The following is a 26,117-nucleotide window of genomic DNA, read 5'->3' as shown; positions in this document are numbered from 1 at the left end:
TCCTTCTGCCCAAAATTAACATCTGAGCTAAGCCACACGAGGGCCTAGAAGGCTGGCATAGAACTCCCGGTCTCCCAGCTGCAGCTGGGCCTGGTACTGTGGGCTGGACTAGCTGGAATCCGGCTCAAGCCCTGCCCGGCCCCTGCCGTCTTCAGCTCAGGGCTCCAGTCTTACATTGATGGAGAGGCCAGCAGTCCCCTCCCCCGCCTCTCTAGGCAAAGACCCCCCAACAGCAGAAGGACCACCTGGTCAGCCGGGCATGTCAAGAAATTAATCTGGCTGGTCCAGACTTTTATTATAGAATAGGCATACAATGAAAGAGGACTATGTAAACCAAAACACAATTAAAATTACATAGTTAATTTAACCATTTGAAACTCCAAGTACAGGAGAAGCTTACAGAAAATCCTCCTAAGCGAGTCCCGTTGGCGGATGCCGGTGGGATCATTTTCTGTAGGAAACCTGGCTACACACTGGTGCTGACAGTGTTTGATAAGACAAGTGGAAGGAGCAGCATCAGAACCATTTAAAGGAAAATGACTTGCAGACAGTGCCTGAAAAAGCGTATCGCAGTGGAATGACAATTCCTGGGGTTTACAGCAAAGACTGTGGTCTTCCTAGATCCCTGCTTGGCTCTGCAGGTAACAGAGGCACTAAACTGACGGATAAAAGTGAAAGACGCCATCAGAAGTTAGAAAACCTCTACAGCTGTCAATGGAGTGTGGTGGGTGCAGAAAACCTCTGCAGACTCAAGTCAGGAGGACTTGCCATCCATTGTGTAGTAGCGATACATCAAGCCCAGAACCAGGGCTCCCAGGATAGGGATTAGCCAGACCGTCCAGATGCTGAGGAACAAGGAAGAAAGAGAAGGTGTGAGCGACATTTCCATGATTCCAGCCTTCAGAACCCCTGACTACTACATGCAAGATGGAGACGAAGGTGAAGGGCCCCCAAGGACATCTGCGTAGAGCAACATCTTGGCCATAATTCTCATACGTTCTAGCAACTGAAATTCACAAGAAGGCTGACAGCTGCAGCCCAGCCTTTTCTGTTCCTCTTCAGAGTTGCAGCAGCTGTGTTTCAGTTTCTTAGCACAAATGCATTCTGGGGCAACATGGCCTTTTCTGCACAGTTCAGCCAAACTATGGGGTCATATGCTCCAGATACCAACCCTCGTTAAAAAATTTCCTACTTCACGGCACAGCATTATGAGGGTCAGCAGTTAAAGATTTCCAAAGGAAATTCTCTTAAAGTTATCAGAGAAATGTAAAACACGTTTTCATTTGCATTAGTCCTACTGTAAGTGCCAGCTATAAGATGCCAACTATAAGATTCCTCTCTTGCCACCACCAGGGAGATAGATTTCACTAGCTACACAATGCCTGGAAGCCTTCCAATTGAAGCAGGAGGACACACATTTCCAGAGGCTGCTTTTCCAAAGGGAGCACATTTCTTTGATTCACAACATTGTCAGAATACTGTACCTTGACTCATGGAATGGGCTTGGAACCTGGGGAGATAAAAGGCACATCCTTGTGTTAAGCTGACAATTGCTCAGAGAGCCAGAAAGCTCTTCCCATCTTTCTCACTTCCTGGGGAGAAGGGGGTGTCTTAGTTTCCTTCCCCTGGTCCCGCCCCCCACTCTTTATTCAGACAGAGGCTGACAGTAGGACACCATGTCCCATCACTCTCCACAACAGGCAAAGGGGGCTTTCCTAAAAGAGAATGACAACATTTCTCAGCCCATCGTAAGAACCAAATGCCCGACTTGTTCCTCCCTTCCACTTTGCTGGTTGGGGTCTGTGCCACTGTGCCCATTTTCCCCTAAGAGCAACCTTGCATTCAGCCTGGTTCTAAGAGCTTGGCCTTCTTTGGAATCGGAGGGCAGAAGATAAAGGGGGTTAACGTGCCTTGTCCAGAAATGCCTGAAGGAAGGAGCGGTCTGAGCAACAAAGGAAAGTTTCAAAAGACAGTGCGGTGAATTGTTAATGAGTCCCTTACTGACCCCCCTGCAGCAAAGGTGTAAATGTAGTGCCTTCTGAGGAGGCCTGCCCAAAGCAGCATGGCTGTTCCCAGGCAAACGTTCTCAGCGGGCTATGAAGAAAAGCTAACCGTCAAGTTACACCGAACTCCCTCATGGGACTCAACTTAGCTCAACAAATCCTTTCTTTGGCCCACGGCCCTGTCTGTCCCACCAGATCTAAGGCGTTCACTGTAGGAAAAACAACCACGTTGGTAGGAAGAATGGAGACCTAAGCCGAGATGAGATGAAAAGATGAGACGTTTCCAGAGAAGAGCAAGTCCTGAAGCCCAAGCCAGACCTTGGGAAGGAGGAAGGATGGTGCAGAAGGGCTGGACGCTAAGGGGCTTCAGAAAGGGAGGCCCAGGCAACCTTCTGAGATGACTGTCCAGAAAGGCCCCAGCCGAACAAACAGAAACTCACTGCGTCAAACAGATAATCCCACTGCAAGAGCAGTAAGACAATTAAGTCAGAGACACATTTTTGGGCTGCTATTCATCACAGATAATGGACGTGAACAGGAGGGTGGGGGGAGAGAGAGAGAGAGTAAATGTAGAAGCCTTTATGAGAAACCGAGGTTTGTATCAAAGTTGGTTTGATACGTTTTCACGACAAAAGCATCCCGCTGCTCACAGCACTCCCCTTACACCACATGCTGCAAACCAAGGCTAAGCCTGTCCTCTATGACTCCATATATGGCGCAGTCAGAAAACAAGCCAATTAGGTAACCAAATTAACCAAGTTGTGCAAACACGGCCACCGTTTCCTTCTCCTCCTGCCTTTCTCCCCTGGGCCTGGTGCACGAAATTGCTAGGAGGTTTGGCCCTTCGCAGTCACAGGCAGTGCTCTGGACACTCCTTCTCGACGCAGGTTTCCCCCCCCCCCCGACTGGCAGGCACCCCCCTAGAGACCCTGGGCCTGACATTTTCAGAAGGTGAGAAATGCCACTTCAGAGCTCTCTGCAGTCAGCCCTTCCATCTTCCCATCTTCCCCAGAGGTAACGAACCAAAGACCCAGCAAGGGGAAGATTTATGCCGCAGTGGTCAGATAGGAAAACTGTGAGGGCAGTTCAAGGGAGGACCTAATGTCCAAGGGATGTGGCTGGATGTTCAAGGAGATTTCTGCCCCAGCTGGAGGAGCGGGCTGACTTCAAGGCAGCAGGTGGGAAGGGCTGCCATTCAGAAGCTGGGCCTGTGGGCAGTCTCTTGGTGAAGGGCAGGTCACCTGGAAAGGCGGCAGATTCAGGAACTGGCTGGAGCCAACCTGAGATGCCTGCCTTGCTCCCAGAAGAAGCGACCTGTCTCCACATTTCCCTAGGAGCCATTACTGGGGAGAAACATCCATGGCAGAACTGGAAGTACGCTGCCTTCCAGTTCCATTCCTTGTTGCTAGTCCAGAAGGACAGACAGACAAAGCACTTGGTGGAGGTGGAAAGAAAGCAGAATTGCTACCGTGCCTTGCTTCCCGTGACAGGGTAGGGCCACCTTGCAAACAGCTGGCCATCAACCGAAAGGCAGCCAGCCTTAACCAAATCCCACCCAAGGGGCCTCCAAGAGATTGCCAGCTGCAGCCACGTCAAAGGCCACCTTTAAAGCAATTCTCATCTCCCCTTTTCTAACTCAAGCTGCATCATCACAGCGTAGGCCTCTCCGTAGGACTGGCAGACGCAAGCATATTTGAATCCCAGCTTCTTCGTCCTCCTGTCCCCATTGCAGGAGGTCCAATCTCAGGACATTCCCCCTGGTTTCGGCTAAAGCGTTTCTCAAAAAGCCCGAGAGAGGATTCGGCACCTCTGAGTCATGCAAATACCGTTGGTTCTTTAAACTCACAGATCTGGCGTTAGCTGAACATGCAGAAAGGGAGAAAGCAGGGAGGAAGGAGGGCAACATGCAAGAGCAGCTCTTCGGTTAGGCCTGGCAAAGGAAGAAGAAACACACAGAGAAGACTGGCTGGCTTTCCTGGGCTGAGAAGAGCCTCTAGAGGGTCCACAACGGATCCCAAAGTGAAGGCAGGATTTGTTTGGGGAAACTTCTGCCTGTTACCAAAAAGGTTGCCACAAGGGAGGGTTGTGCAGAGGGACAGATGGACAGCCTTGCAGAGGAGGAAAAGGAAAGGCAGCCAAGGGGTCAGTTCACCCTTCAGCCCTCCTGATTCGAGGGAGTGAGGAGAGCCCACAGTAGGCCTTCGGAATGGCCTGGGAGCCTTTCTTAGAGGTAGGTATCAGAGCACCGGGCTTCGCCTGCAGCCCAGGCTCTCCCACAGGTAAAGCCCTCTTGTGCCTCTGAAAAAACAGGCCAAGAAGCGGGAAAACCCTGCAAAGCTTCTGGCCTCAGAGGCTACCAAGCCAGAACAAGGCAGGCCCATTTAGCCCAGAGACTTTATCCTTGCAGGAACAAGGCCACCACCTCTGCTTCTCCCCCAGAATCACAAAGCACAGAAACCCCCCCCCCACCCCAGAAAGGTTTACAGCCTCCAATCTCATTCATGGGGAGGGGCTCTTGGACAAGGCTGTTTTCAGCCCTGGCCTCCCCTCAGGCCCCTTGGGAGAAATCAAGGCCACCCACTGCAGCTGAAAGTGGATGACTCTCTCAGGACAAGTTCAGTGAGCTGCAAGCTGGGACATCATGCTCATCCCAAGCCTTTGTTGACACAAGAAGGGGAGGGAGGGAGGGAGGGGCAACCTAGGACAATTACCACCTGGGCTGCAAGCTAAGCTGCCAAAACCCTTTCTTCCCTTGCTGCAAAGGGCTGCACTGTCCTCGCCACACGGCACTCTACCCAAAGGGAAGAGGTCACTCAGCCACTTCCATAGGAGGGCTACTCCACAGTGCCAGCGACTGTCCACGAGGCCTCCTCACGCTCCCTCCGCTGCAAGACAGAGCAGTCAAGAGGAAACAGGAAGTCCCGGCTCCTCCAAGAAATGCCAAGTGCCTTACCCAAGGACCTCTGCCCCAGAGGACTTTCTCCTATTCCATCCCCTCAAGAGGCCCACCGAGATAAAAAGATAAAAGTCCTTTCCTCTCGGAGGCCCTCAGGAGCTGGCAGTCAGAGCTCTGCTGCCTCTGGACATGGGTCCAGTCTGCACAACGGGTCCCCAAGTCCTGGACAGTCTTCCTTCCAAGGTAGAAGACTGACAGGCGGCCCCCCTTGCAAGGCAGAAGGATGCAGCCTGTGGAAAAGACGAGCGGCTGACGGCTCATGCATCAGTGGCCTTGTGCTCACTGCCTTGATCCAAAGCGTTCTGCCAGCAGGATAATAAGGGTAGTGCTCCCCCTTCCCCCTCCTCATACCTCCACACCATGCAACATCTCACTCAGCTGAAAACATGTTTCTGTTCTTACAGCATTTTTGTAAGTACTGAAGGATGCTTCCCTGTTAGAATAAAAAGGAAAACACACCACCAGGACTGGGCCTTACCTTGGAGGTCTCGGGTTTGCGATCATCCTATGGAGAAAAGGGGAAAGGAGGAGAGACTCTTGTTAGAGCTGAGGTGGCGCAGTGGTTAAATGCAGCACTGCAGGCTACTTCAGCTGACTGCAGTTCAGCAGTTCGGCTGTTCAAATCCCACTAGGCTCAAGGTTGACTCAGCCTTCCATCCTTCCGAGGTGGGTAAAATGAGGACCCGGATTGTTGTTGGGGGCGATATGCTGCTTAGAGAGGGCTGAAAGCCCTATGAAGCGGTATATAAGTCTAACTATTGCTACTGCTATTGTTACACATCTGAGGAAAAACAGCAATTCGACATAGAAAATCTACACAAATGCACTGAGTCGAAATCCTCTCCCTTCCTTCATCCAGGGCGATAACCACGGTTAAGGTCTTCGCTGCCCTGGAGGAAAAATGTCAGCCAGAAAATGAAACGTCTTTTGATAAGAGAGAGGAAAACCAAAGTCCCCTTCCAGTCATTTTTATATCCATTTTGATTGGTCCTTGTCAGCCCAGCTGTTTTCTTTAGGATCCCTTTGGAGAGATGTGGGGAAGGCATCAAAGCTGGCGAGTGAGACCGTCCTGCTCTCCTTGCTCCCGACCTCACTTGCATAACTTGCTTGTAACTCGCAAGGGAAACGGCCTGGCTGACTAAGCAGGAATCCTCAGATAAGCCAAGCCAAGGAAGACGGGTTCCCAGGACCATGGAAGCAGAGGGGCTCAGAGAAGCAGCTGCTCCCCCACCCCAAGGGGAAAACCTTCCAGCACAAGTATCACGAGGGCCCCAAATTCATGTTATAAATCAGACTTTACCGGATGGACCTCTCCTATGAGATACTGTTGGAGCATTTCTTTAGCATCCCGGGAGTGGCCAACGTCTTCAAAGCTCTCTGTGGCATCTCTACCAGCTTGTTCAAGCAGAACCCTGTCTCCACCTGGATGCTAGAAAAGGACAGAAAGTCTGAGAAAGGGGAGCAAAAAGAACAAGCCCTCTATCTAACGGTATAAAGAACTGGCAAGCAGTCAAGATTTTTCTCTGTGAGGAGCTAGGAATTTTTTATCATAAAACCCATCAGAAAGCAACAGGACTTTTTCTAAGTACACTGTTAAAGGCCTGCAATCTTATTAATGCAACCTTATTGAAGTCCTAGCCCTTTCAATCACACAGAAACTCTCGGAGGTAAATAAACATGTACGTGTCATATTCTTTCTGGGAACTACCTTAAGGAAACCCATCGACCAAGGGATGATGGCTTTCCCTTGGCTGACAGGAACTATGTTAAGGAGCCTCCATCAGCCAAGCACCTAGACAGATAGTCAATATTGCAAATATACACCGAATGGTCTCCTCTAGGCATCTAAATTTGTCCACCCAACGGTCCACAGAAATGTGGCCAGAACAAAGGATTCTGGGAAGTGCAATTCAGCCATGCAGACATGCCTCCCCATGCAGTTCTGGTTACTCAGGAAGGAGCTTGTTTTTCTTATCTCTGGCCAGATTAACGCTGGTATGTTGAATACCCTTCTCTGTTTCAGGAAATTTGCAAGACTTCTACGGCCTATTCTTGTCCCTAAGATTTTGAGGGTGACAGCAGCTCTTTATTCTGCTTGGGGCTTAGCTACTCGAGATGCTGGATGCCGGTAGGGGCTTTGGCAAGCAGGCTGCCAGCCTTGCACCGCAAAGGAAGGGAAAGTCTTCTGCTCTGCTGGCCAAGTGCCCAGCATTAATTGTGGCTGGTTCCCTCGGGAAGATGGCAGGGACGGCCTCCCCGTGGCTGAACTGCTGCCCACTGAGGGTGATAACGGCAGGGTGGCGGGGCAAATGGCCTAGCACGCTGATAAGGCTACTTACATGACATTTCCAACTGATGTTTGGCTTCCTGCTTCCCCCACCCCCCTCCACCACCGCCCCCGGGGAGCAGATGCCATCAGCTGACAGCAGTACAGAAACCAGACAGCTTGTCGGGTCAGTAAGTGCAAAGCGGGCAGAACATGCCCAGACACACCCTCAGCACTCTGCAAGGAACCCTGCGGTGGATTTTGCTCCCAGGGTAAAACTCCTCCAAGGGTGAGGTAGGGAGCAGAGGTCAAAGGAATAATCTCTGATTGACGTCATTAGTTTTCCCCTGTGGCAGATTTCACATTTTTACCCACAGAAATACAGAAAGTAGTGTGGACACAGGGGGAAGCAAGAAGACACCGACAGCACTCAACAAGGGCTCCATTTGCACCCTTGGCAATTGATCTCCCTTCTCCCCTTTGCCTCTCTGGCCTCTACACGATTCAATTTTGGTGCCACCAAACTCTGGGAAGCTCACAACGTAAGTTGACCTGAGTTTCTTAAGTTAACTTCCGGTTCACTGGAGGAGGCCAGGACGTCACAAGCAGTCCTATTCTTGGCACCTCCTTACAGGCTGTTCTTCCCAATGCCTTAAATAATCCAGCTCAACAAGAAGCATAATTGGATGTACAAAAAGATTGAGAAATTGGGTTAATCAAGAGTCAAGGGATCTTTCAGGCAATGTAATAATTTCCACTTGCATGCTGAGGTGGGGGGCATGTCTTGTCCATTCAACTTTGCTTCTATACTTCAAGCAAACGCAATTCAGTTTTGCCCTCCTGGCTCCGAGCTCTTGCAACCACTTAGGAGTGGCGAAGGCTCCAGAGCTCTACAGAATCAAGGTAGCTTCTCCCTTCTCTGCCCTCTGCCCTGCAAATATTCTGAACTCTCCCAGCTGAGCTCCTCCCTGGGCACCTCCTGAGGACGACTCCGATGCCCTCTTGACTGAGAGCTGAAGGGCAGCAACCTTATATTTTCCTCAGCACTATTTAGAGTATTTATTTACTAAGGTATCTCAAATACGCCCTTCAACACAGGGGAGTCGGTAAAAGAGGAAGTGAAGAAGAGGATTTGAAGTAAAACATGCTGATTAGGCGGCTCTGCCGTTTGAGCGATCTGTGGGCTGTTAGGATAACTTTATTATGGTTTCACCTTGTGATTAGCTGTTTTCATGCCTGTAATATATTCAAACAAGAGGACAGTTGAAGAGATTCCTACAAAGAAAGAAACAAGACAAGGAGCTCTTGTGTGTCATTTGGGATTTAGGTTCTATTGCTCTCCTTCCTTCAAGGGGCTGCGCTGCCAGTCCTGGCTTGGACAGAATTTGCTGAGGTTCAACCATCGGAGTGTAAATAGAAGAACTCCCCACCCACCCCCACTACCTCCGGGAGGCCTTGCAGCTGCTCGTGGAAGGGGCAGCCGGGCCGCTGCGGGGGCCAAAGAAACTGATCTCCCGGCACAGCGGCCTCCCCGCTCCAAGGCGCCGGCGGCCCTCCGCGTCTCAGAAGCGCGGCCCGCTCAGCCGCCAAGTCTGCGGCCGACGCGACGGGCGCCCAAGCCGGCAGCCCCACCGGCGGGGATGCGGGCGAGTCGCCTCGTTTGCCTCCGCCGCCGCCGCCGCGCCCCCCACCTCGTCGAGGAAGCGGGTGACGTCATAGACGCGGTCGTGGATGACCAGCCAGGCCTCCCGGTCGCTGCTGCGCTTCGCCACTTCGGCCAAGGTGAAGAACGGGCCGGCCTCGGGCCTTGCGCCGCCGCGCTCCCCGGCCGTCCCCATCCGCGCCTCGCCGCTCTCGGCCCCGCGCGCGCCCCGCCGCCGGCCCTCCTGCCTCGGCCAATAGCAGCCGCGCGCGCGACCCAAGCAGCCAATCAGGCGTCGGCGAGCGGGTCTTCCGGGAGGAAGTGACGTTGAGCTGGATGGCGGCCGCTGTCAACCCGGGAGGCCTCCGAGGTTTCTCCCTGGCGCGCCATGTTTTTTTTTTTGGGGGGGGGCGGCCGCGCCTCAGTTTCCCCCAGTGGGATTGGGGAGCTACGTGAATTAATTAACATCTACGTGACATTTTATCCCACCTTCTTCCCAAAATGTATAACTCAAGGTTGCCAACATCTCCTGGTTCCCCCACGGCCACCACCCGGTGCAGCGAGCGAAGAGAGCGACTGGCCGCTTCCGTGGTGAAAGGAAGCCTGGAACCCCAAAGTCTCCCGCTTTGTAGGGCGGCAATTTCCCCACTGCACCAAGCTGGCTCTCCAGTTGGGCAGCAGGAGACAGGAGGAATTAGCGGCCTGCCAAACGAACCTTATTTGTGAAAAAGTGCTGGAGGCCTAAAAGTCCGGATCTTAACGTTCTGCACGTGCCGGCTCTTCGTTAAGCACGATGGATAGGAAAGAAAGGAGGCCCAGCGGGCTCACAGATGAGGCGTATCTGAACCACGAAGTGTATTCAATTGTAGAAAAGGGCCTGATGATCCCCCAGGGACGGTCCTGCTTTCCTGTTCTTTGTTTAGTCAGTCACGGGAAATATTTTCGGGTGGGGGACAGCCTGTGTGGAAAGCCGTCATTTTCACAGGAAATGTGCGCTTCTCTTTATTTTCCAGTCAAGCGAGTTTGGCCACATGAGCTGGAGGCTAGCCCAGCAGCTTCTTCATTTATTTACCATCAAGTTACAGAGAGTTGGAATGGGGTGGAGATAACGATAGGCCAGAGATACACAATCGCAATGCAGACCGATCTGCCTGGTGGCTCCATCTTATCTGAGGTAATAAAAACCAAAAATGTAGGTAGGGTAGATCGGTCGCTCACTTCGTTTGTTGAAAGGTGACACAAGCGTTACCTTGAGCTTCTGGAAAGCTCCTTATACATGGGTGGGATTTGGGAGAATCAGAGTAATTTATTTCCCCTTTGGACTTTCAAACAAAATGATAGCTTTGCTTTACAAGTACCTACAGTATGTATCCCTCATTCGCTGGTTCAATGCATAAACCCCTCAGATATGTATTTCAGTTGAGTGTGAATACAAATAGCTTTTCCCCCACTTCTCTCCGTCCGTGACATCTGCAGTGGTTTCTGGACTCCAAAGCAGCATTTCAGAAGAGGATCTCTGTTCTGAGCAAGGGTCCAAAAGAAAGTTGCCACGGGGTCTTTTTCCTACACTACAGATTTTACCAACACCCTCAGTGTGGTAATCAACTATGATGTGCCATTGCATTTCAGCTGCTAAGTCCAATTATAACCTTATATCAAAGAACTGTGGCTGGTGGTATCATGCCAAAATAATTAACACATTTATCTGTGCTGAGGTTTACTTAAAAGTAAGCACAGTAAGAACCAGTAGTATTCAGTGTTGTGGTCAAAGGTGCTGGACTAGATACAGCAAGAGCTGAATTCTCGTCCTCCTTCAAGAACCAAAGTGATCCCTCTGTTTTCAGCCTAGACTCTCAAATTAGAAAGCATCCTGAAAGAGACGCTTTCCCCCTTCCCAAATGCATGTAATCAAGGCATGTAATCACCAAGAACCATGGACCATAACAGGAAGCATGAAAAGCATGGCTGAGGTTCACAGGCTACTCTGATGCCATTGGACTCCTCTGGCAAGTATATGGTGGTGTCAGTTGCTGTTATTATAATGCCTGGAGACATGCTGCTGGCTCCTTGAGCTGGTTGCAGTGTTGCCTTTGCCTCTCATGCCCCAGCTCCAGCCAGGTCAGTGGCTACACAAGGCCTGGCTGTGGGAGTGGGATGTTTGAAATGTCCCTGGTGTGTGTGTGTGTGGGGGGGTGTGTGTGTGTGTGTTTTCCATCCACTTTCACAGTAACATGTGGAGAAGGCACAGGAGACTTCTGTAATGTGCAGATCTTTCTCCTGGAATGTTTTCTTTCATCTCTAATCACTGCACTGAGGCTCATAAATCAGGCAATCAAGACAAAAAGCCAAACAAGGAGCATAATTTGCTTCTTCCTGACCCATGTTGTTTTTGGCACATGGAAACCAGAGACTTTCCCACTAACGACACCATGGGGGACTGTGGATGAGGAAATGTCGGCCTGGTGACTCTCCCCATCTCCTCTCTTCTCTTTCAAGGCATGCCAAGAGATCCTCGGAGGCTGATGAACAGAATGGACACAGGAGTTTGGTTCTTGGAGAACAAGCCATGTTTCTAGGCATCGCTTGCCCCAGGACCAACAGGAAAGGTTGAGGTTGGGAAGCAATTTCAGACAATTCAATTTTTTTGTCTATTTACCTACATGTCTTTACACACATATTTAATCTCTTTCTCTTACATGCATTCACACACACACTCACACTCTCTCTCTCACACACACAGCAAAGAGCTTGGAACCAGTGCTCCCTAGTGGGGTCAGAACACCTTGCACTGTTGTGTCCTCAGAACAATCCACTTCTGAGCGGCTCAGTCATGTATGCTGAGGTGGTCTTGGTGTTGCTGACCATCCAGTTAGCAGCTTCCTCTGGACAGCAAACTCAGCAGGAGGCACACAATCATCCACTCAGAGTTGTCCCTACTCTGGTAGGATAGATAGAACTTTAATGAAAACTCCCTGCACACTTTAACATACATACGTTATTTTCACCTGAATTATACCCTCACCACCCTCCAGGCCTTCCACGTAGCCCTTAAGTCCTGGCTGTCCCGACAGGCCTGGGGCTAAAGATTTTAACCCCACTCGAATTGTATGACTGTTGTGTTTTTAATGATGTATTGTTTTCTCATGTTTGTGACTTGATTGTCCTTCCTCCCCTTGAGTTGTGAGCCGCCCTGAGTCCCCCCAGGGAAAAGGGCAGCATACAAATAAAGCATCTCAATCTCAATCTCAATTATCTTTTGATGTGATGTATCTCCTCATCTGTTTTGAGGGGGACCCTGCGTGAGTGGCAACTCAGGTCCAGAGAAGGAAGGGAAATAGGAAGGCAGTCTGCATCAATGCCAGTGAAGTCTTCATATTGTAACACGGAGAACATTTTTGTCACATAAAAGGGAAACAATTTGTCACTGTGATCATAAAATCGTGCAGTATCTTTTCTACATTCTTCCCTTTAAAATGCAAGTTCTACAGTACTATTAAAACTGTCATAAACAATTTATCATCCAGTTAAAAATTATTCATAAGCTACATACATTTAGTGGAAATATTAACTCTGACCAGAGTTGAGCTGCCTGTGATAATCCCCACAATGTAAACTCAGCATCTGGTACTTGGAGGGTGAAAGGTGAAAAACCAACTTCCTCTTTTTAAATGTTATCCTTTTTCCTAAATGGCATGAAAGTGCCTTTGCTCACTTTCCCTTAATTTTCCGCTTGCCCCCCTCTGAACAGTTTCCTGGCATTTCCTCCTCCTCCTCCTCCTCCCGAGGAAGGAGTTTCCATAATGCCCAGGAGACGCTGAAGGAATTAACTCCCACTTCCTTTCCTTGAATAGCCACTGGGTACAAAGATGGTCCTGGTGGTGGGAGTGTGCAGAACCACAGAGTCTCCCTAGCAACAAGTCGGTTCTGCCGAAAGTGTAAATGATGGGGGGACACTGACATCGGATAGGGGCTTGCCCCGTGGTTGTCCTGCTTCAGTTTAATATCTTGAAGTTTTAATACAGTTTAAAAACGCAAATGTGATTTTCAATTATCTACCAATTATTGGACTGTATTCTATGGAGAATCTGCAGCATCTGACCTTCATCAAAGAGGTCACAAGAGGGAAGGATGCCCAACATGAGAAGTGGAGTTTTAGGAAGGCGATCTGAAGTCCTTGGAGACCCTTCAAAGATTTCTCCGTGCCTGACTGTTGCTGGCAAATCCTGGCCTGAAATAGGCAAGAAGACAAGGGAAACTAAGCCGGCAGTACAGCGAGCACCCAGCCCCTCACCAGATAAACCCAGGATAAAGAAGTGCTGGAATCCCAGAGGATCCAGAGGTCAACTGGGAGTTGGGCCTGAAGTCAGTCCTGTCGGTGTTGGCACGGACAGGCTGGGATAGCAGCAGAATGTGTGGCCAGGGAGAAGAGGGTGAATTGGGAAGCAGGACCCAAGCGGAAGGCGGAATTTGACAGGCCACATCCTGCCCCTCTAAACCTTTGGCCACTCATTTCCAGAGAATGGGAAGGCGGGAGGGGAGTAAAAGTAGATTAAACCTGGTCTTGAAGTCTTTCTAAGTCTTCTGTGATTGAAAGAGAAAGGCTGTATGCTGTATGTATCCGATCAGAATAAGATGGGCAAGCTTTCAGAGTGCGTATGTGTTTATATGATTTTACTGGCTTACTATCCTGATGCTATCAATGTTACCCTGTAATATGTATAAGACTGTATAACATGAAATGAAGCTGCCCCTCCCTCTGTGCAGTCCTTAACTGAAAAAGAATCTGCTGCCATCAGAACCTAAATTAGCTTCCCCTGTTTCCCCCCCCCCAATGATTTAGCACTACAGGCAATTGAAAAGTGTTGGCAGCATTCCATTTCCATTCCAAAATGGCGAAATCCCTCACAAATACAACTGGTTCACCTTGGGCACTGGAACAGGTTTGTGAAACTGGTTTTATGACATGGACATGACTTGTGCTCCATCCGCAGAACATCCCCTGGGGGAAGGGGAACATGTGAGTCTCTTGCTCTGGAAAGATGTTTTGCTGATGGCTGCATGCAGGCAGATATTCCAGGAAGAACAGCAAATGCTTTTATTAGTGTACCACAAATGCTCCCCATGCTGTGGTCACGGCTGTAGCTCTGCAGAGGATGGCTCTTCAACCCAAGGGACTGTCCAGTACAGAGAACAAAAAACAGGGCTGTCCTCTTCCTCCTCCTCTGGGATCTGCTTCTACTCAGTTATGTCTGTGTGAAACAGCCTCTGCCTAACCCCCCCTCCAATGGCCCAGGAAGAAGGGATCCCTGCTGCAGGCAGTTCTGTGTGATGCCACGGATAACTGTCACAGAACGCAGGCCATCTAGCGCACCAGAGGTTGGTTAGGGAAACCTGAGGACTTCACGTTGGGAGTTATCCCCAGTACCTCCTTTTAGAAGAGGGAGCACCACCAATATGCTTCCACCCTCTTGATGATTCCTGTGGCACATCCGGTTGGAGACGATTGCTTCCTCTCCCTGTGAGTCCCCTAAGCCCATTGACCTGGGGCATCCTAAGCACTTGCCCTGCGCATATTCTGCTCTCAAATGTGATAAAGAGGAAGACATAAATACCAAATGGCAGTCCTGGCAAGGGCACTGCTATCCTTGGTCACAGGGCTGAAAGGTCCCTGGCATGGCATCCCATGTGGTCAGCCAGCAGGTGCCCACCTTTCCCCTGAGCCCAACTAGTTGCCACTTTGAAGAACCATTGTAACCTTCCTGTCGCTTTTGGTTCTTGTTCTTCTGCCCACACCTCCAACAGCACAGCAACGCTGGTCTAGCGAGTCAGTGACGGACACGAGCATCAGAGGTTGGTAACAAACGTGACAGTCAAATGCTTCCCAGCCATGGAAGGAGCACCAGCGGGGAATGTTGCCAGCGTGCCTGCATGAATCAGCTTTTGGAACCACCGATTCTGTGCAGCCAGGACGGCCATTGTTCTGCTCCTGGCAAGGGGGAAACAAATAACGCCTGCCTGCCTGAAAGAGAGCCGAGGTGGCGCAGTGGTTAGAGTGCAGTACTGCAGGCTACTTTAGCTGACTGCTAGTTCGGCGGTTCAAATCTCACCGGCTCAAGGTTGACTCAGCCTTCCATCCTTCCGAGGTGGGTAAAATGAGGACCCGGATTGTTGTTGGGGGAGATATGCTGACTCTGTAAACCGCTTAGAGAGGGCTGGAAGCCCCATGAAGCGGTATATAAGTCTAACTGCTATTGCCCTTATTGCCAGGCCCAGGGAGGGAGGGAGCGGGCGCTGCGCCCTGCTAAGGCTGACTGCCAGCAGCTCTCGGAGGCCTCCTGGGGATGCAGCCCCTCTGCCACCGAAGGCCAAGGGGCGGTGCAGGCAAAGCTCCTGCCGAGCCCTGAAGCAGCAACATGTCGGAAACCGACCACCGTGACCCCCCCCTTCCCCCCCCCCCCCAGCGTCCCAGAGACCCTCGATTGCCCAAACCGCCCTGCCCCCCCCCCGCGTCCCCTCCGGCCGCCTCAATCTCGCTGCTTGCCCGACGTTGCGGAAGGGAAGGGGGAGGCTGCGACGGGGCCCGCGGGAACCGCTCCCTCCCCCGACCCAGAGTCCTGGGAGGCGCCAACGCCAAAGAGGCCCCAGCATCCCCGCGGGAGTCCCGCTCGGGTGCCGAAGGGCCCAGGCCGGGGCGAGGCTCAGAAAGGCCCGCGAGGCCCAGGCAGCCCGTCCTCAGGGGAACCGGGCGCCCTCGGGGGACTCAGGCGCTGACTGCGCTTGCGCCCCAGAGCACGCCGCGAAGCTCTCTGGGGGATGTGGTCCTATAGAGGGAGGCGCGCGGGAGAAAGCCCACTTCCGCTTCCGGGCGCCCGTCGGCTGGATGGCGCAGGTGGCGATGGAGGCGGAGGCGAACCGCTGCGCCGTCCTCTTCTACGCCCACCAGGCCTTGCGGGCCTTCCGGGCCGGGAGCAGCCAGGACTTTCGGGAGCTGCGCGACGTCCTCGCTGGTACGCCCGTCTCGCGGGAGGGAGGGGGGGAAGGCCGGCCGCCGGTGGGGGAGACGTCCGAGCGGGCTCCGGCCTCCCTGCGGGCGCCTGACCGCCTCTGCTTCTTCCCAGCCATCCTGGCGCGACCGGTGGCCCTGGAGGAGCCGATCCAGATCCAGCTGCGCATCATCCAGATCCTCTCCAGGCTGGAGGAAGGTGAGCGGGGGCCCCCTTGGCCCGTCCCCGGGGCCGCTCCGGTCTCAGGCTAAGGCCAAAGCGCCGCAACCGGGGTCTCCCCGAGGGACGGGCCGCCGCCTGGGCTGCTGGTGCCGGGCCCTTCAAGCCCTCTCGCCAGCCTCCGCGCCCTCCCAAGGCTCAGCAGAGGCAGTGTGGACGTTTGCTGAGGGGGAAGCCGGTCTGCGATTGTTCTCCAAAAATACGATGGAAGAAACGTCCTCCTGGGCTCGGCTCCAAGTGGGGGGAAAGACCCCGGAGACACGGAGGCTGCTTGGAAGGTGGTTGATATGGTGGACAGGGCCACGTGGCTTGAGCCCTGAACAGAAAAGGTGTTTCTTCCTTTTCACATCCAGAGAAACATTCTGCCTTTTCGATATTTCCTAGGATATTTCATTTTTCTGGGAGAGGGCTGGGTGATAACTTCCTTCAAATAGGAGTCACAAAGAGAAGTACCCTAATAGTGGAGGAACAGAGGCTGTAGTAACTCAGCAGAGGAGTGGCATAGTAAATAGTGAGGACAACCCTTGTGGATGTGTACCTGTAATTCCTTTGATTACAGGATTATTCATAAAGTAGTTGGAAGATTGCATCTGTACTTCTAGGCCTGGGGTTGATGTGTTCCCCTCCCCTCTCGACTGGTATGGCTGTGTGATTTTCGTGTATTTTAATTATGTGTACTGTTGTTTATGTTCCCTTTCCCCTTTGAGTTGTTCCCCGCCCTGAGTCCCTCCTGGAGAAGGGCAGCATACAAATAAAGTGAAACCGAAACTGAAACTGAAACTTCTAAAATGTACATTCCATTTATCCTTGCAAATGGCTGGGTATATGAATCTGCAGCAAGATACCCTAGTTTAAAAGTAACAAGCCTTCTCTCTCCCTCTCTCTCTAGATTGGAACATTAATTCAGAAACTGAGCTAACTCCTCTTGAAGACGTGCTTGTCCTTCTAGAGAGGCTTGCAGAGGAACGCCTCATCAGTGTGGAAATAACAGAGGAAATAAAGAGAAGAATAAAGGAAGCTGTAAGGGTGACTCTTTCATCTCCTGTCCACACTAATTTCAGTGGTGACGGTGGCTACACTTTTTAAGCAGGAAGAGGGGGCCACACGGGGGGGGGGGTATTTTTGAAGGAATATAGTACCCCACTAAAAGACCAACTTGTCCCTTTTTTCTTTTTTCCAATTCAAAACTGACTGTTAACTATATTTACAAATGTCCCTGACTTGCTCTGTATGGATATAATAGCCACAACATTCATGTACTTTGAGAGACGAGTAGGAGGGCCAGTTGCTCTCACACATTGAAGGCCAAGTAGTGAAAACCCAAAGGGGCAGCCCTTGGATGTGGAGGGCAAGACTCCTAAAAGGGAAGCAGGGCAGCTGCCATGGGCCCAATCGCCACTTGGTTTCCATTATGGACTTTGGAATTGGAGAAAGGGTTTAGCTGGGGGGGGGGAGGGGGGCATATAAGATCTTTTCAGAAAACTTTGTTTAGAAAGCTGCAAAAGGTGTGCTTGTATTTTTATTTTTCTGCTTCAGGCTGTGATCACATGTATTAGGAACAAAGAATTTGAACATGCCAGCAAAATCTTAAGGGAACACATGTCGCAGGACCACAACCGCAAGGTGAACATTTTGGATATGTCCCAGTGACACATCCTTCCTTTCCTCACAAAGCCAGTGGCTTTCTAGGATCTCTTGTCTTCTCCCAAGCGGTAGAAGAGAGCAAGCATTTGACTGCTATTCGTGGCTATGAAGAGCATTGCGGATTGGCAGTCAGTTCTCCCTTCTAGGCCTTTGCAAAGATGTGATCTCTGCTGCTTTTTCTTTGCTAGCAAATTAAAGATATTTTGCATCATGCCGTCCAAGAGAAAAATTCTTCTCACCCGGCCATCTGCCAGTTCTCCTACAACGCTTTCCAGCAGCAGATTCTTCTCTTCTTTGAACCTTACTTGGATAATTCTGAGCCATTTCTCTTAGTGGTGAGTGTTGGTTTGGGGTCATCTTTGGCTTTAATGATTTGATCATTACTACAGGAACAGTAATAATTGTAAAGTTATATGAAGATTGATAGGAGTTCAGGTTTCTTCAGTAATAGTTTTGTGTGGGAAAAGCAACTACAGTCTGTGTCTGGATTCTGTACCATATTAAGACCCCCTTGGTGACTCGTGCTTTTTGTTTAAGATGGCAAAAAAGTATTGCGATGAACGTCTGGAGTCCAAGAAGAGCCCAGCAGGAGCAGCTGGCAAGGAGAAACAAGAGGCCCCCAAGACCTCTGGGACAGCAAGTGGAGAGGGAGCAGGACAACTCAGTGAGGCAGGAGGACGGCCGGAGTCTGGAGCAGGAACTGGAGAAGCAGCAGCAAAATCTTTGCCACCACCAGATGAACATGAAGTTATGGAGTGCTTGGAGGCAGCCGGTGAGCCCACCAAAGCATCCCCACAGGTGGAAGGAGCAACAGGGACAGCAGAGCCTGATGCCACGGCCCCCGTGCCTGCAGCGTCCGATGACTCCACTCAGTAAGTCCTCTCTGGCATGGGAGTCCGTGTAGCGAGGGCTGCGGACTACGAATATTAGGCAAAGGGATGTCAGAGCAACCATATTTGTTCAGGGAACTCTCTAAATATAAGCGAACATTTAAATTGGGGAGGTCTTTAATTTGGGGTCTGTGTGTGTGTGATTTAAACCATATTAGAACTGTAAAGCAATGCATTAAATCTTTACAACTGAACAGCTGCGTCTTGTCTCCTGCAACAGAGGAGAGAATTATGTGGCATGTAAAAGGCGGTTTCCTTAATAACTGCATTAGGCTTTCCTCCCTGCAGAGTAAAATCCACATGGATTCCTTTACCTTTTAGTCTTTGCCCTGCCTGTGTGTGGGGCTCCCATTCATTGGTTGGGAGATGAAGGTATGTGCAACATACCATGAGATGCAACGAGGGAGGAGGGGATGGATGTGACTGTGGTTGCTTTGGGTAACTGTGATGCTTTGGGTAGTTGGTAGCTGGTAGCTGATAGGTCTTCCAGGCTGCATGAAATGGCACTTAGGGAGTTACTCTGGCTGACAAGCAGTTTTTCCCAGAGAGGATTGTGTGACTCGACAAGTAAATGTTTCCTTGATTGGATCGTTGTCTTTGCTCTCTTTTTTGGGCATTTTAGTTTTCCCCTGGTGAAGGAGGCATATTAGTGGCCTCATCTAGAGAGGCCTCCTTGCCCATGAGCTGGATAGAAATTGGCAGGGCTTCCAAATATGCTTCTGAGGTTGCTGTGTTTTGTAGGGCCTCAAGCCTGAAGCCGGCTTTCTATGTGCTTTCTGTGCTGAGAGAAGCCTTCAAGAGTCTTTCTGATGCCCCAGACCCCGAGGAGGCATTCTTGCTATTGGACAAGACTGATTGGACTTACTCCAGGCCACTCTTGCCTTCCAGCTCCCCCAGAGCTAAGCACCAGAAGATGGGAGACACCACTGTCCTCAGCGGAGAGAAAATCCAATACCATCGTTCTATAGCCAACACCGTGCTGGGTAAAGAGGAAAAATGCAAGAAATCCGGGAAGTTGATTGCAAAGACACCTGTGACTTTGCAAGTCCAGCCATCCAAGCAGAAAGAGATCCCCTTAAGTACACCGTGCCAAGGTTCCAGGTATGGAATGATGACTCCCTTTGGGTCTCTGTTAGGAGAGGTGGCAGAGCTGCAGTCTCGGAAGTATCGGCACTGAGTGCCCGTTCTTCTTGGATGTTTGCTGATGTGCAGCTCTGTGGCTGAAAGTATCTGATGCTGCCAGGGCCCTGGAGGGGGCAGGAGGGCCTCACCTCTAATGGGGCTTTCTTTTCTGCTTTAGGGAGAACAAGCAAGTCACTCCTCCCCTTCTGCAAGAAGACAAGGAACACTGGAGCGATGAAGAAGAGATGTTCATGGATCATAGTGAGTGCATCATTGCTCTGAATTCTGCCAGTAAGCCTGAAGGGAATCTTTATCCACTTGCGTTTCTGGTGCAATGTCATGTTTTCCTGGCAAAAACCATCTGAAGTCTGAGCCAGGAAGGGAGAAGCACTGTGGCTGCGTATGGTAGAAAGGAAAAAATTTCCCAGGCAATACTTGTGCCTGCCAACCTCTGTGAGTGGATTCCCCATCCCCCACCCCCTTTTCTTTCCCTTTCAGAATCCGAGGGGTCAGTTGGCACCGACTTCACTGGGTCCAAGAGGAAGGTAACGTCACCTAATCCAAACAAAGACTTTCTTAAATAAAACAAATTGCTCATTGCTCCTTCCTTGTCTCTAAAAATAATTAGACAATCTAGATAATTATTGCCACTGATAGGGCAGGAATGTGGGGAATGGCTGCTGAGGGAGGGCTCTGCTATCCTTTCAAGCTTTTTCAGCCTCCTTCAGAATTGGCCAAGCTTGCATCTTCTCCTCTCCACGGAGACTAAGGTTGTGTTTCAGCCCATATAAAATTAAAACTATTATGAGCACATAGAGTTTTCTGGGAACCTTTTTTTGTTCATTTTCTATAATTAATTTTTAGCAGAATTAAGCTGCAAATGAGGTTTGCCGTTCTTGCTTATTCACGAAGGTTTCCATTGTTTCTTTTGTAGTGGACCCAGGAGGAATCGGCCTGGATAAAGAAAGGCGTGGAAAAGTTTGGGGAAGGCAACTGGAAGGTCATTTCTCGAAGCTACCCTTTTAAGGATCGCACCGCAGTGATGATTAAAGACAGGTGGCGGACTATGAAAAAATTGGGTCTCGTCTGAATGCCTTGGGTTGAATTAGATGTTGATATGTTAATATGTTAATATGTTGTTTTCTAAGATGTTATGTAAATTAAAAATAAAGCATTTATATTGAGTAATTTGCAGTAAGGGCAGCTTGTTTTATAGCAGTCAGCAAATCAAGCATCGTAAAAGAAACAGCAAACCAACATAACCAAAGCAAGATAATAAAAGTCAAAACAGAACATATGCCGATATCTATGGCACCAACATAAACTGGGCCTTCCAGCAAAAGCTGTTTGTGTGATGTGGGAGGGAAGGCTGAGCCCTGGTTAATGTCCTTGATGTTCCCACAAGGTGCCGGAGGGCCCAGATGGGGGAAGTCCCTGGGGTGGCATGGGGCACCAGCCCCCTTTTGTTGGCTGGCCTTTATCTGGCTATAAGCAGAGGATCCTTCACCAGTGAAAAGGGGTTTATTCTGTCTTCAATACATATATAAAGTCAGCCATATTTTCTTCCATGATACGGCCAGAATTCCTTGGAAACATTGCTGTTGGGGAAGTGAAGTGTCCTTCAGGACAGGGAAGTTTACATACAGATACGTTATTTTTCTATTTCCAAGGGAGAAGGAAGAAATAGAAGGCAAAGATAAGATGTTAAAATGAGCTATATAGCGAAGCATGAGGCCCTCTTGAAGCTCCATCTGCCCTGCCTACCCTTCAGCTAAGAGCCCTCCCCTACCCCAGCCTCTCCCACCGACCTGAGAACCAGAACCAGCAGCCACCTACATCCTGAGGTGCTCGAGGGGCTGCGGGAATCCAGCCCTTGGCCCAGGACTGGAGCTACAGGCGCCCATCCACTCTCGGCCCAGCCCCCTTTGAAGGAAGGCAGCCTTTCCACTCTGGCAGCTGCACGGCTTCCCAAGGGGTCCCTCTCACCCCTCCCGCCTGAGCTGCCTGCCCCAGGCAACCGGTTGGGCAGGAGCACCTTGGTTAATGATTAGCTCAGCCGCAAGGTTGCAGTTCCTCCACGGCCAGCTGGCATCCCTTTGCTAACATGCTTGCCCTGTTCCAGATGGTGGGGCTCCTGGGTTTGCTTCAGGGGGTCCAACTCACCCACCGTCAAGAGTGGAAGCAGCCAGGAGGGTCCCACGAGCAGCCCCTCCCCCCCATGAGGGACCGGTATGACTTTGCCATTGTCATCCCTGCAGGGGGCATTGAATGCCTCTGGCAGTTCGCACACCGCAATGGCTCCTTCTTCTTCAGCTATCAGGTGGGTGCCAATGGGGAGGGAGGCAAAGAGGGAAGCCCCCCCCTCCCAATTGACCTGGGTTGGGGGGGGGGGCAGGAACAGTCCCTCCTGGCAGCCCCCAATGTGAGCAGCAGAAACGCTCTGAATTCTTCCAGCTGGATTCTGCCCAGCATCTGTCTCCCTCCCCCAGGGGAATCCAGGGACCTGGCCACCCTTGGAGGAGAGGGCCCCTTGTACACCCGGCTCTTCTTCCCAGGCAAAGCAGGGGTCGGGTGGGGTGAATCTTGCAGAGATGCCTGTCGTCATATGCTGGGAAGCAGCAGGAGCAACTTGCAGAGGCCAGGGAGATGCAGGTTCATAGCACCTGGATCTCAATCCTGCCTCCTCTTGTGCTGCCCCATCAAGGGGGGGGAGGATCTCCCCACCACCCACCCAAACTTTGCCCACATGAGGAATCCCTCCACCTGTTCCCAGCACCTGAGCTTCCATGCTGCTTGGAAAGGGGAGGGGAGCACTCTTCCCCCTGCCATACAAGTGGCGCCTCCCCCCCCCCTTGTAATCCCCTGGATCCCTCTTTGCGGGCAAGAGGGCCTGCAGAGGAACACGGTCGTTCGTCCTCCATGGGGTTACTTGGGTCTCTCTGCCTTCCAGGTGCAGAGAACTTCAGGCCTTGGCCACGACAGACACATCCTGGCAACTGTCAATGACCCCAATGGCCTCCACCTCGACACCTCCCAAGATGTCCGGGGACAGATCAACTTCCTGACTCGGGAGACAGGTGCCCCATTGTTGGCGCTGCCCCAAAGCCTAGATGGCTTTTTAAACGACTCACTTTTCTGTGGTGCCACCCTCGTTCCAGCATGACACCTTGTACAAAGACAACAGTTGGGCTTCTTAGTCATGGTTTAGGGAGCCAGATTCATCTCCCCCCCCCCCCCAAAGCACATTGAAGCCGGAGTTTCCCGAATGCCATCAAGCACAGGCTTGGAATGGCATCTGCCAGACCTCTTCCATAAAGCCCTGTCTGGAACTCCCATTGCAGATTCTTCCATGAAAGTATCACCCCCCACCCCTGGTGGCTCCAACATACTGCTTGAGCCTCATTTGGGTCCACCCTATAGCTTTTTAATGCAGAAATCCTAGTTTATACAACCTTTTTTTTAATTCTAAGGAGAGCTGATCACCAAATCCGATTCCAATCTCACCTCTTTCCCCAATTTCTGTTTCAGTATTTTTGTGCTTTAGAGATAAAATGAAGAAATTACTACGAAAGGTTGACAGCCTTGTTTAGACGGGGAAGCAGATTTAATCATGGCTACAGCTTTCATCCTCCTGCCCTTGTGGGTGGTCCATTTATTGTACCTCACCAACCCAATGCAGCTGAGGGCGGGCAGCATCACAGGAAATGTCCTTGAGGCTTGGTGTAATTCTCCCTCCTTACAGGCTTCTACCAGCTATGTCTGAGTAATCGATACAACCATTTTGGAACTGTGCAAGTGTATCTCAACTTTGGGGTCTTCTATGATCTAGAAACTACTGAGCTCAAGAGGACGGAACTCAATGGCACTCTGGAAGCAATTGAGGTACCTAATTTAAGTGCCTAGAACGAAGGTAGCAGGTAACAACCTTCATTACCTATTTAGAAAATCCATTATGGGATATTCCAAATTTTTTCTCAGGCATCTCAAGTGTGTTTGGGGCCAGAGCTTCCTTTGTGCATCAGCTTATGAGAGATAGCACCACAGTGGAGGAAGGGGGGGGGGGCGTCCTTGTCCTCTAAAAGGAGCAGACGAGTGCCAAGAACTTAATCTGAACTTTTTTTTCCTTGTCCAAAACAGAAGAGCACGACCAAACTGATTATCGATGTCTTCCACATGTGGCGCTACTTCAACTTTGCTCGAATGAGGTCAAGGACAGATTTCAACCTTCTCCAGTCCAACTGCACCTACATGAACTGGTGGTCAGCAGCTCAGAGCGTTGCCATTGTGCTCTCTGGCATCCTTCAGCTCCATTTCCTCAAGAGCCTCTTTGCTAGGCAGCCCAACAACAAGCCCAAGTGCTGAAGCTTCAGTAGGATGCGATGCCAAGCTCCAAAGCAGAACAAACTCCTCATAACCAGCCTACGTTAAATATGTTAAAATAAAAGATTACTTGCATTTTAAAAATATACTATGCTGTAACAAGAGACAGCTTATAATTCAAATAAAACAGGGACATGGAACCAGAATTCTCCCCCTTGCAGATTTTCTTTGCCTTGAGATGCAATCTTCTAGGTAACCGCCCAGCTAATAAGGTAAAAGGAAACAAATGCACTGTGCTAAAAATAACAGAAATGGCATTTTTATCAGCTCCCAGAGCTCAACGTGAGTAATGTGAATAACAACATCAAATAATTTGACTAAGAGTTGTAGCTTTATCCCAAAGTTTTACAAGTTGTCCAACTAGCAAGCGTAGGTACTGGTCACATGTTAAACGTTTCGGACTGGGAAACGATTGTATTTCATCTATCAGCAGTCCTTCCAGGTTACACAAAAAGGGGATGACATAATCCAAAGCACAGCAGTTTTTAAGGTATCCGGCTTCCAGAGAGCGCGGGGAGGAAATCAGCCCGGTTCATTAAGTCAGTGTCTCCTCGTGCCGTATGTACTCGCCTATGTCTGCTTGGTGAAACACTACAATTGCCATGGGATCCACTTTTCGGCACTCCTGGGTGGTTTTGGCTGCCACCCCAAATCCCTGCAGGAAACAAGGTAAAGTGAATGACGCAACTCTTCTCTGTATCAGGACCCACCCAAACCTAAGTCACAACTCACCAGAGGAACATCAGCCATAGAATACACCACCACTCCTTGGTACTGAGCAGTGCTCTCAGTGATGCGCCCCAGACCGGACTTCAAGAGGTGGTTCCCATAAAGGAAAGATTGCTCTGCCCCAGGCTTCACCCAGACTTTGTACTGCAGGAGAGAAACAGAATAGCCCTCTGAACTCTAAAGCTTCAAGAAGTGCTTCCTTGCTTGATGAACAGCCTCTTCAAGCCCCCCCCCACACACACACTGAATTGTTATCGCAGCTTCATTTCCAGGGTTTACAGCTCTTAGACCGACCGCTGCAGTAAAACTGTTACTTGTTCTCCCAAGGCAAGTCGGTTGACCTTCTGGGCCTCTCCCTTCCTCTTTTTGGAGCACGGCAACAGAGAGAAATGCTTCTCAAATAAAATGAGCATCGGCCCATCTTTACCTTGGCATAAGGGGCGAGGTAATCCAGGGCGGTGATATGGAGCCGGAATTTCTGGGTCTTGGTGAACTTTCCAAAACAGGTGCCCAGGGACACCAGGCTGTCCCGTGGAATATTGGTGGCCAGTTTCAGAAGCCTCTCACTGGAAAACGAAGCGGAGTAGAGTCACCGGGGAGCTAGGAACAGGCTTTAGTGGGCCAATCTCAAACACTCTGGGGCAAATGGAGGGTCAGCCATTCGTTTGGGCCCGGGCTAGAGGGACATGGGCTCCTCAACCTTTCTACCCTGGAGGAGCCGCTGGAGGTCACGAAACGCACAAAGGCTTCGCCTCCAACCCGGGTTTGAGGGTGACATGCAAGGGAGAGCGCCCCCCTCCCCTCCGCGGGCCCCGCCGACCTGAGGTAGTAGACGCGGTCCTTGTGCAGGCGGAAGCAGTAGGTGCCGTCCGGCCGGTCCACCAGCAGCTGGATGTTCTCGCCGACGCTGAGGAGGGAAGAGAGGGAGTCAGCCGAGGCAGCCCCCCTCCCGTCCCCGCCGGAGCCTCGGCCAGCCCTCCCCGCCCGGCCGCCCGGCCGGTGGCTCCGCGTTCTGCCGGCACGTACTATCGGGCGAGCTTCTCGAAGAGGACGCGGGTCTCGTCCTCCGTCAGCGGCCGCATCGCCCCTCCGAGCGCCGCGTGGTCCGCAAGTTTGGCCGGGCCCGGAAGCGGCTCCCAGGGCCGGAAGTTGCTTTCATGCAGGATCATCCAATCCGCGCTCGCTTCACGGACTATAGAGGATGTCGGGATAGAGTGGTCGCAACGGAAGCCGGAAGTGCCGACGAAAGGGCCCAGCGCCCC

General features: G+C 51.0%; 4 protein-coding genes across 5 annotated transcripts; 2 read left to right on the top strand and 2 right to left on the bottom strand.

The window, feature by feature from the left end:
* Positions 1-262: 262 nt before the first annotated feature.
* LOC116517730 (cytochrome b5) lies at positions 263-9,101 on the bottom strand. Its single transcript, XM_032230871.1, has 5 exons — positions 8,917-9,101; positions 6,260-6,388; positions 5,438-5,464; positions 1,485-1,510; positions 263-845 (listed from the first exon to the last, which is right to left on the bottom strand). The coding sequence occupies exons 1-5, from the start codon at positions 9,061-9,063 to the stop codon at positions 755-757; spliced, it is 420 nt and encodes a 139-aa protein (XP_032086762.1). The 5' UTR covers positions 9,064-9,101; the 3' UTR covers positions 263-754.
* Positions 9,102-15,726: 6,625 nt separating this feature from the next.
* Positions 15,727-20,934, top strand: TERF2 (telomeric repeat binding factor 2). 2 transcript variants are annotated; one of them, XM_032231197.1, is made up of 10 exons: positions 15,727-15,874; positions 15,986-16,069; positions 16,980-17,110; positions 17,627-17,713; positions 17,923-18,069; positions 18,272-18,606; positions 19,513-19,725; positions 19,925-20,007; positions 20,245-20,291; positions 20,681-20,934. In XM_032231197.1, the coding sequence occupies exons 1-10, from the start codon at positions 15,748-15,750 to the stop codon at positions 20,834-20,836; spliced, it is 1,410 nt and encodes a 469-aa protein (XP_032087088.1). In that variant the 5' UTR covers positions 15,727-15,747; the 3' UTR covers positions 20,837-20,934. The 2 variants fall into 2 exon arrangements, with proteins under 2 accessions (XP_032087088.1, XP_032087087.1); XM_032231196.1 differs by having other exon boundaries at positions 19,366-19,725.
* An 869-nt stretch (positions 20,935-21,803) lies between these two features.
* On the top strand, positions 21,804-24,272 carry TMED6 (transmembrane p24 trafficking protein 6). The gene is made up of 4 exons (XM_032231404.1): positions 21,804-22,066; positions 22,697-22,823; positions 23,489-23,628; positions 23,884-24,272. The coding sequence occupies exons 1-4, from the start codon at positions 21,851-21,853 to the stop codon at positions 24,106-24,108; spliced, it is 708 nt and encodes a 235-aa protein (XP_032087295.1). The 5' UTR covers positions 21,804-21,850; the 3' UTR covers positions 24,109-24,272.
* A 97-nt stretch (positions 24,273-24,369) lies between these two features.
* On the bottom strand, positions 24,370-25,993 carry NIP7 (nucleolar pre-rRNA processing protein NIP7). Its single transcript, XM_032231405.1, has 5 exons — positions 25,882-25,993; positions 25,676-25,762; positions 25,283-25,421; positions 24,859-24,999; positions 24,370-24,781 (listed from the first exon to the last, which is right to left on the bottom strand). Exons 1-5 carry the CDS (start codon positions 25,935-25,937, stop codon positions 24,662-24,664), a joined length of 543 nt encoding a protein of 180 aa, XP_032087296.1. The 5' UTR covers positions 25,938-25,993; the 3' UTR covers positions 24,370-24,661.
* Positions 25,994-26,117: the final 124 nt, after the last annotated feature.

The sequence above is a fragment of the Thamnophis elegans genome, chromosome 14, assembly GCF_009769535.1.
Source record: "Thamnophis elegans isolate rThaEle1 chromosome 14, rThaEle1.pri, whole genome shotgun sequence".
Taxonomy (NCBI): Eukaryota; Metazoa; Chordata; class Lepidosauria; order Squamata; family Colubridae; genus Thamnophis; species Thamnophis elegans.
This window is presented reverse-complemented; position numbering and strand designations above follow the sequence as displayed.

Excerpts from the sequence above, each read along its gene's own strand:
- TMED6 (XM_032231404.1), top strand. The coding sequence starts at position 21,851 with ATGCTTGCCCTGTTCCAGATGGTGGGGCTCCTGGGTTTGCTTCAGGGG. Across the intron at positions 22,067-22,696 it reads CCTTCTTCTTCAGCTATCAG|GTGCAGAGAACTTCAGGCCT; the intron begins GTGGGTGCCAAT and ends TCTGCCTTCCAG. Across the intron at positions 22,824-23,488 it reads CTTCCTGACTCGGGAGACAG|GCTTCTACCAGCTATGTCTG; the intron begins GTGCCCCATTGT and ends CCCTCCTTACAG.
- LOC116517730 (XM_032230871.1), bottom strand. The coding sequence starts at position 9,063 with ATGGGGACGGCCGGGGAGCGCGGCGGCGCAAGGCCCGAGGCCGGCCCG. Across the intron at positions 5,465-6,259 it reads TCATAGGAGAGGTCCATCCG|GATGATCGCAAACCCGAGAC; the intron begins GTAAAGTCTGAT and ends TTTTCTCCATAG. Across the intron at positions 1,511-5,437 it reads GCAAACCCGAGACCTCCAAG|GTTCCAAGCCCATTCCATGA; the intron begins GTAAGGCCCAGT and ends TTATCTCCCCAG.
- TERF2 (XM_032231196.1), top strand. The coding sequence starts at position 15,748 with ATGGCGCAGGTGGCGATGGAGGCGGAGGCGAACCGCTGCGCCGTCCTC. Across the intron at positions 18,607-19,365 it reads GCGTCCGATGACTCCACTCA|GGCCTCAAGCCTGAAGCCGG; the intron begins GTAAGTCCTCTC and ends TGTGTTTTGTAG. Across the intron at positions 20,008-20,244 it reads AGAGATGTTCATGGATCATA|AATCCGAGGGGTCAGTTGGC; the intron begins GTGAGTGCATCA and ends TTTCCCTTTCAG.
- NIP7 (XM_032231405.1), bottom strand. The coding sequence starts at position 25,937 with ATGCGGCCGCTGACGGAGGACGAGACCCGCGTCCTCTTCGAGAAGCTC. Across the intron at positions 25,422-25,675 it reads GACCGCGTCTACTACCTCAG|TGAGAGGCTTCTGAAACTGG; the intron begins GTCGGCGGGGCC and ends TTCGTTTTCCAG. Across the intron at positions 24,782-24,858 it reads CTATGGCTGATGTTCCTCTG|GGATTTGGGGTGGCAGCCAA; the intron begins GTGAGTTGTGAC and ends TGTTTCCTGCAG.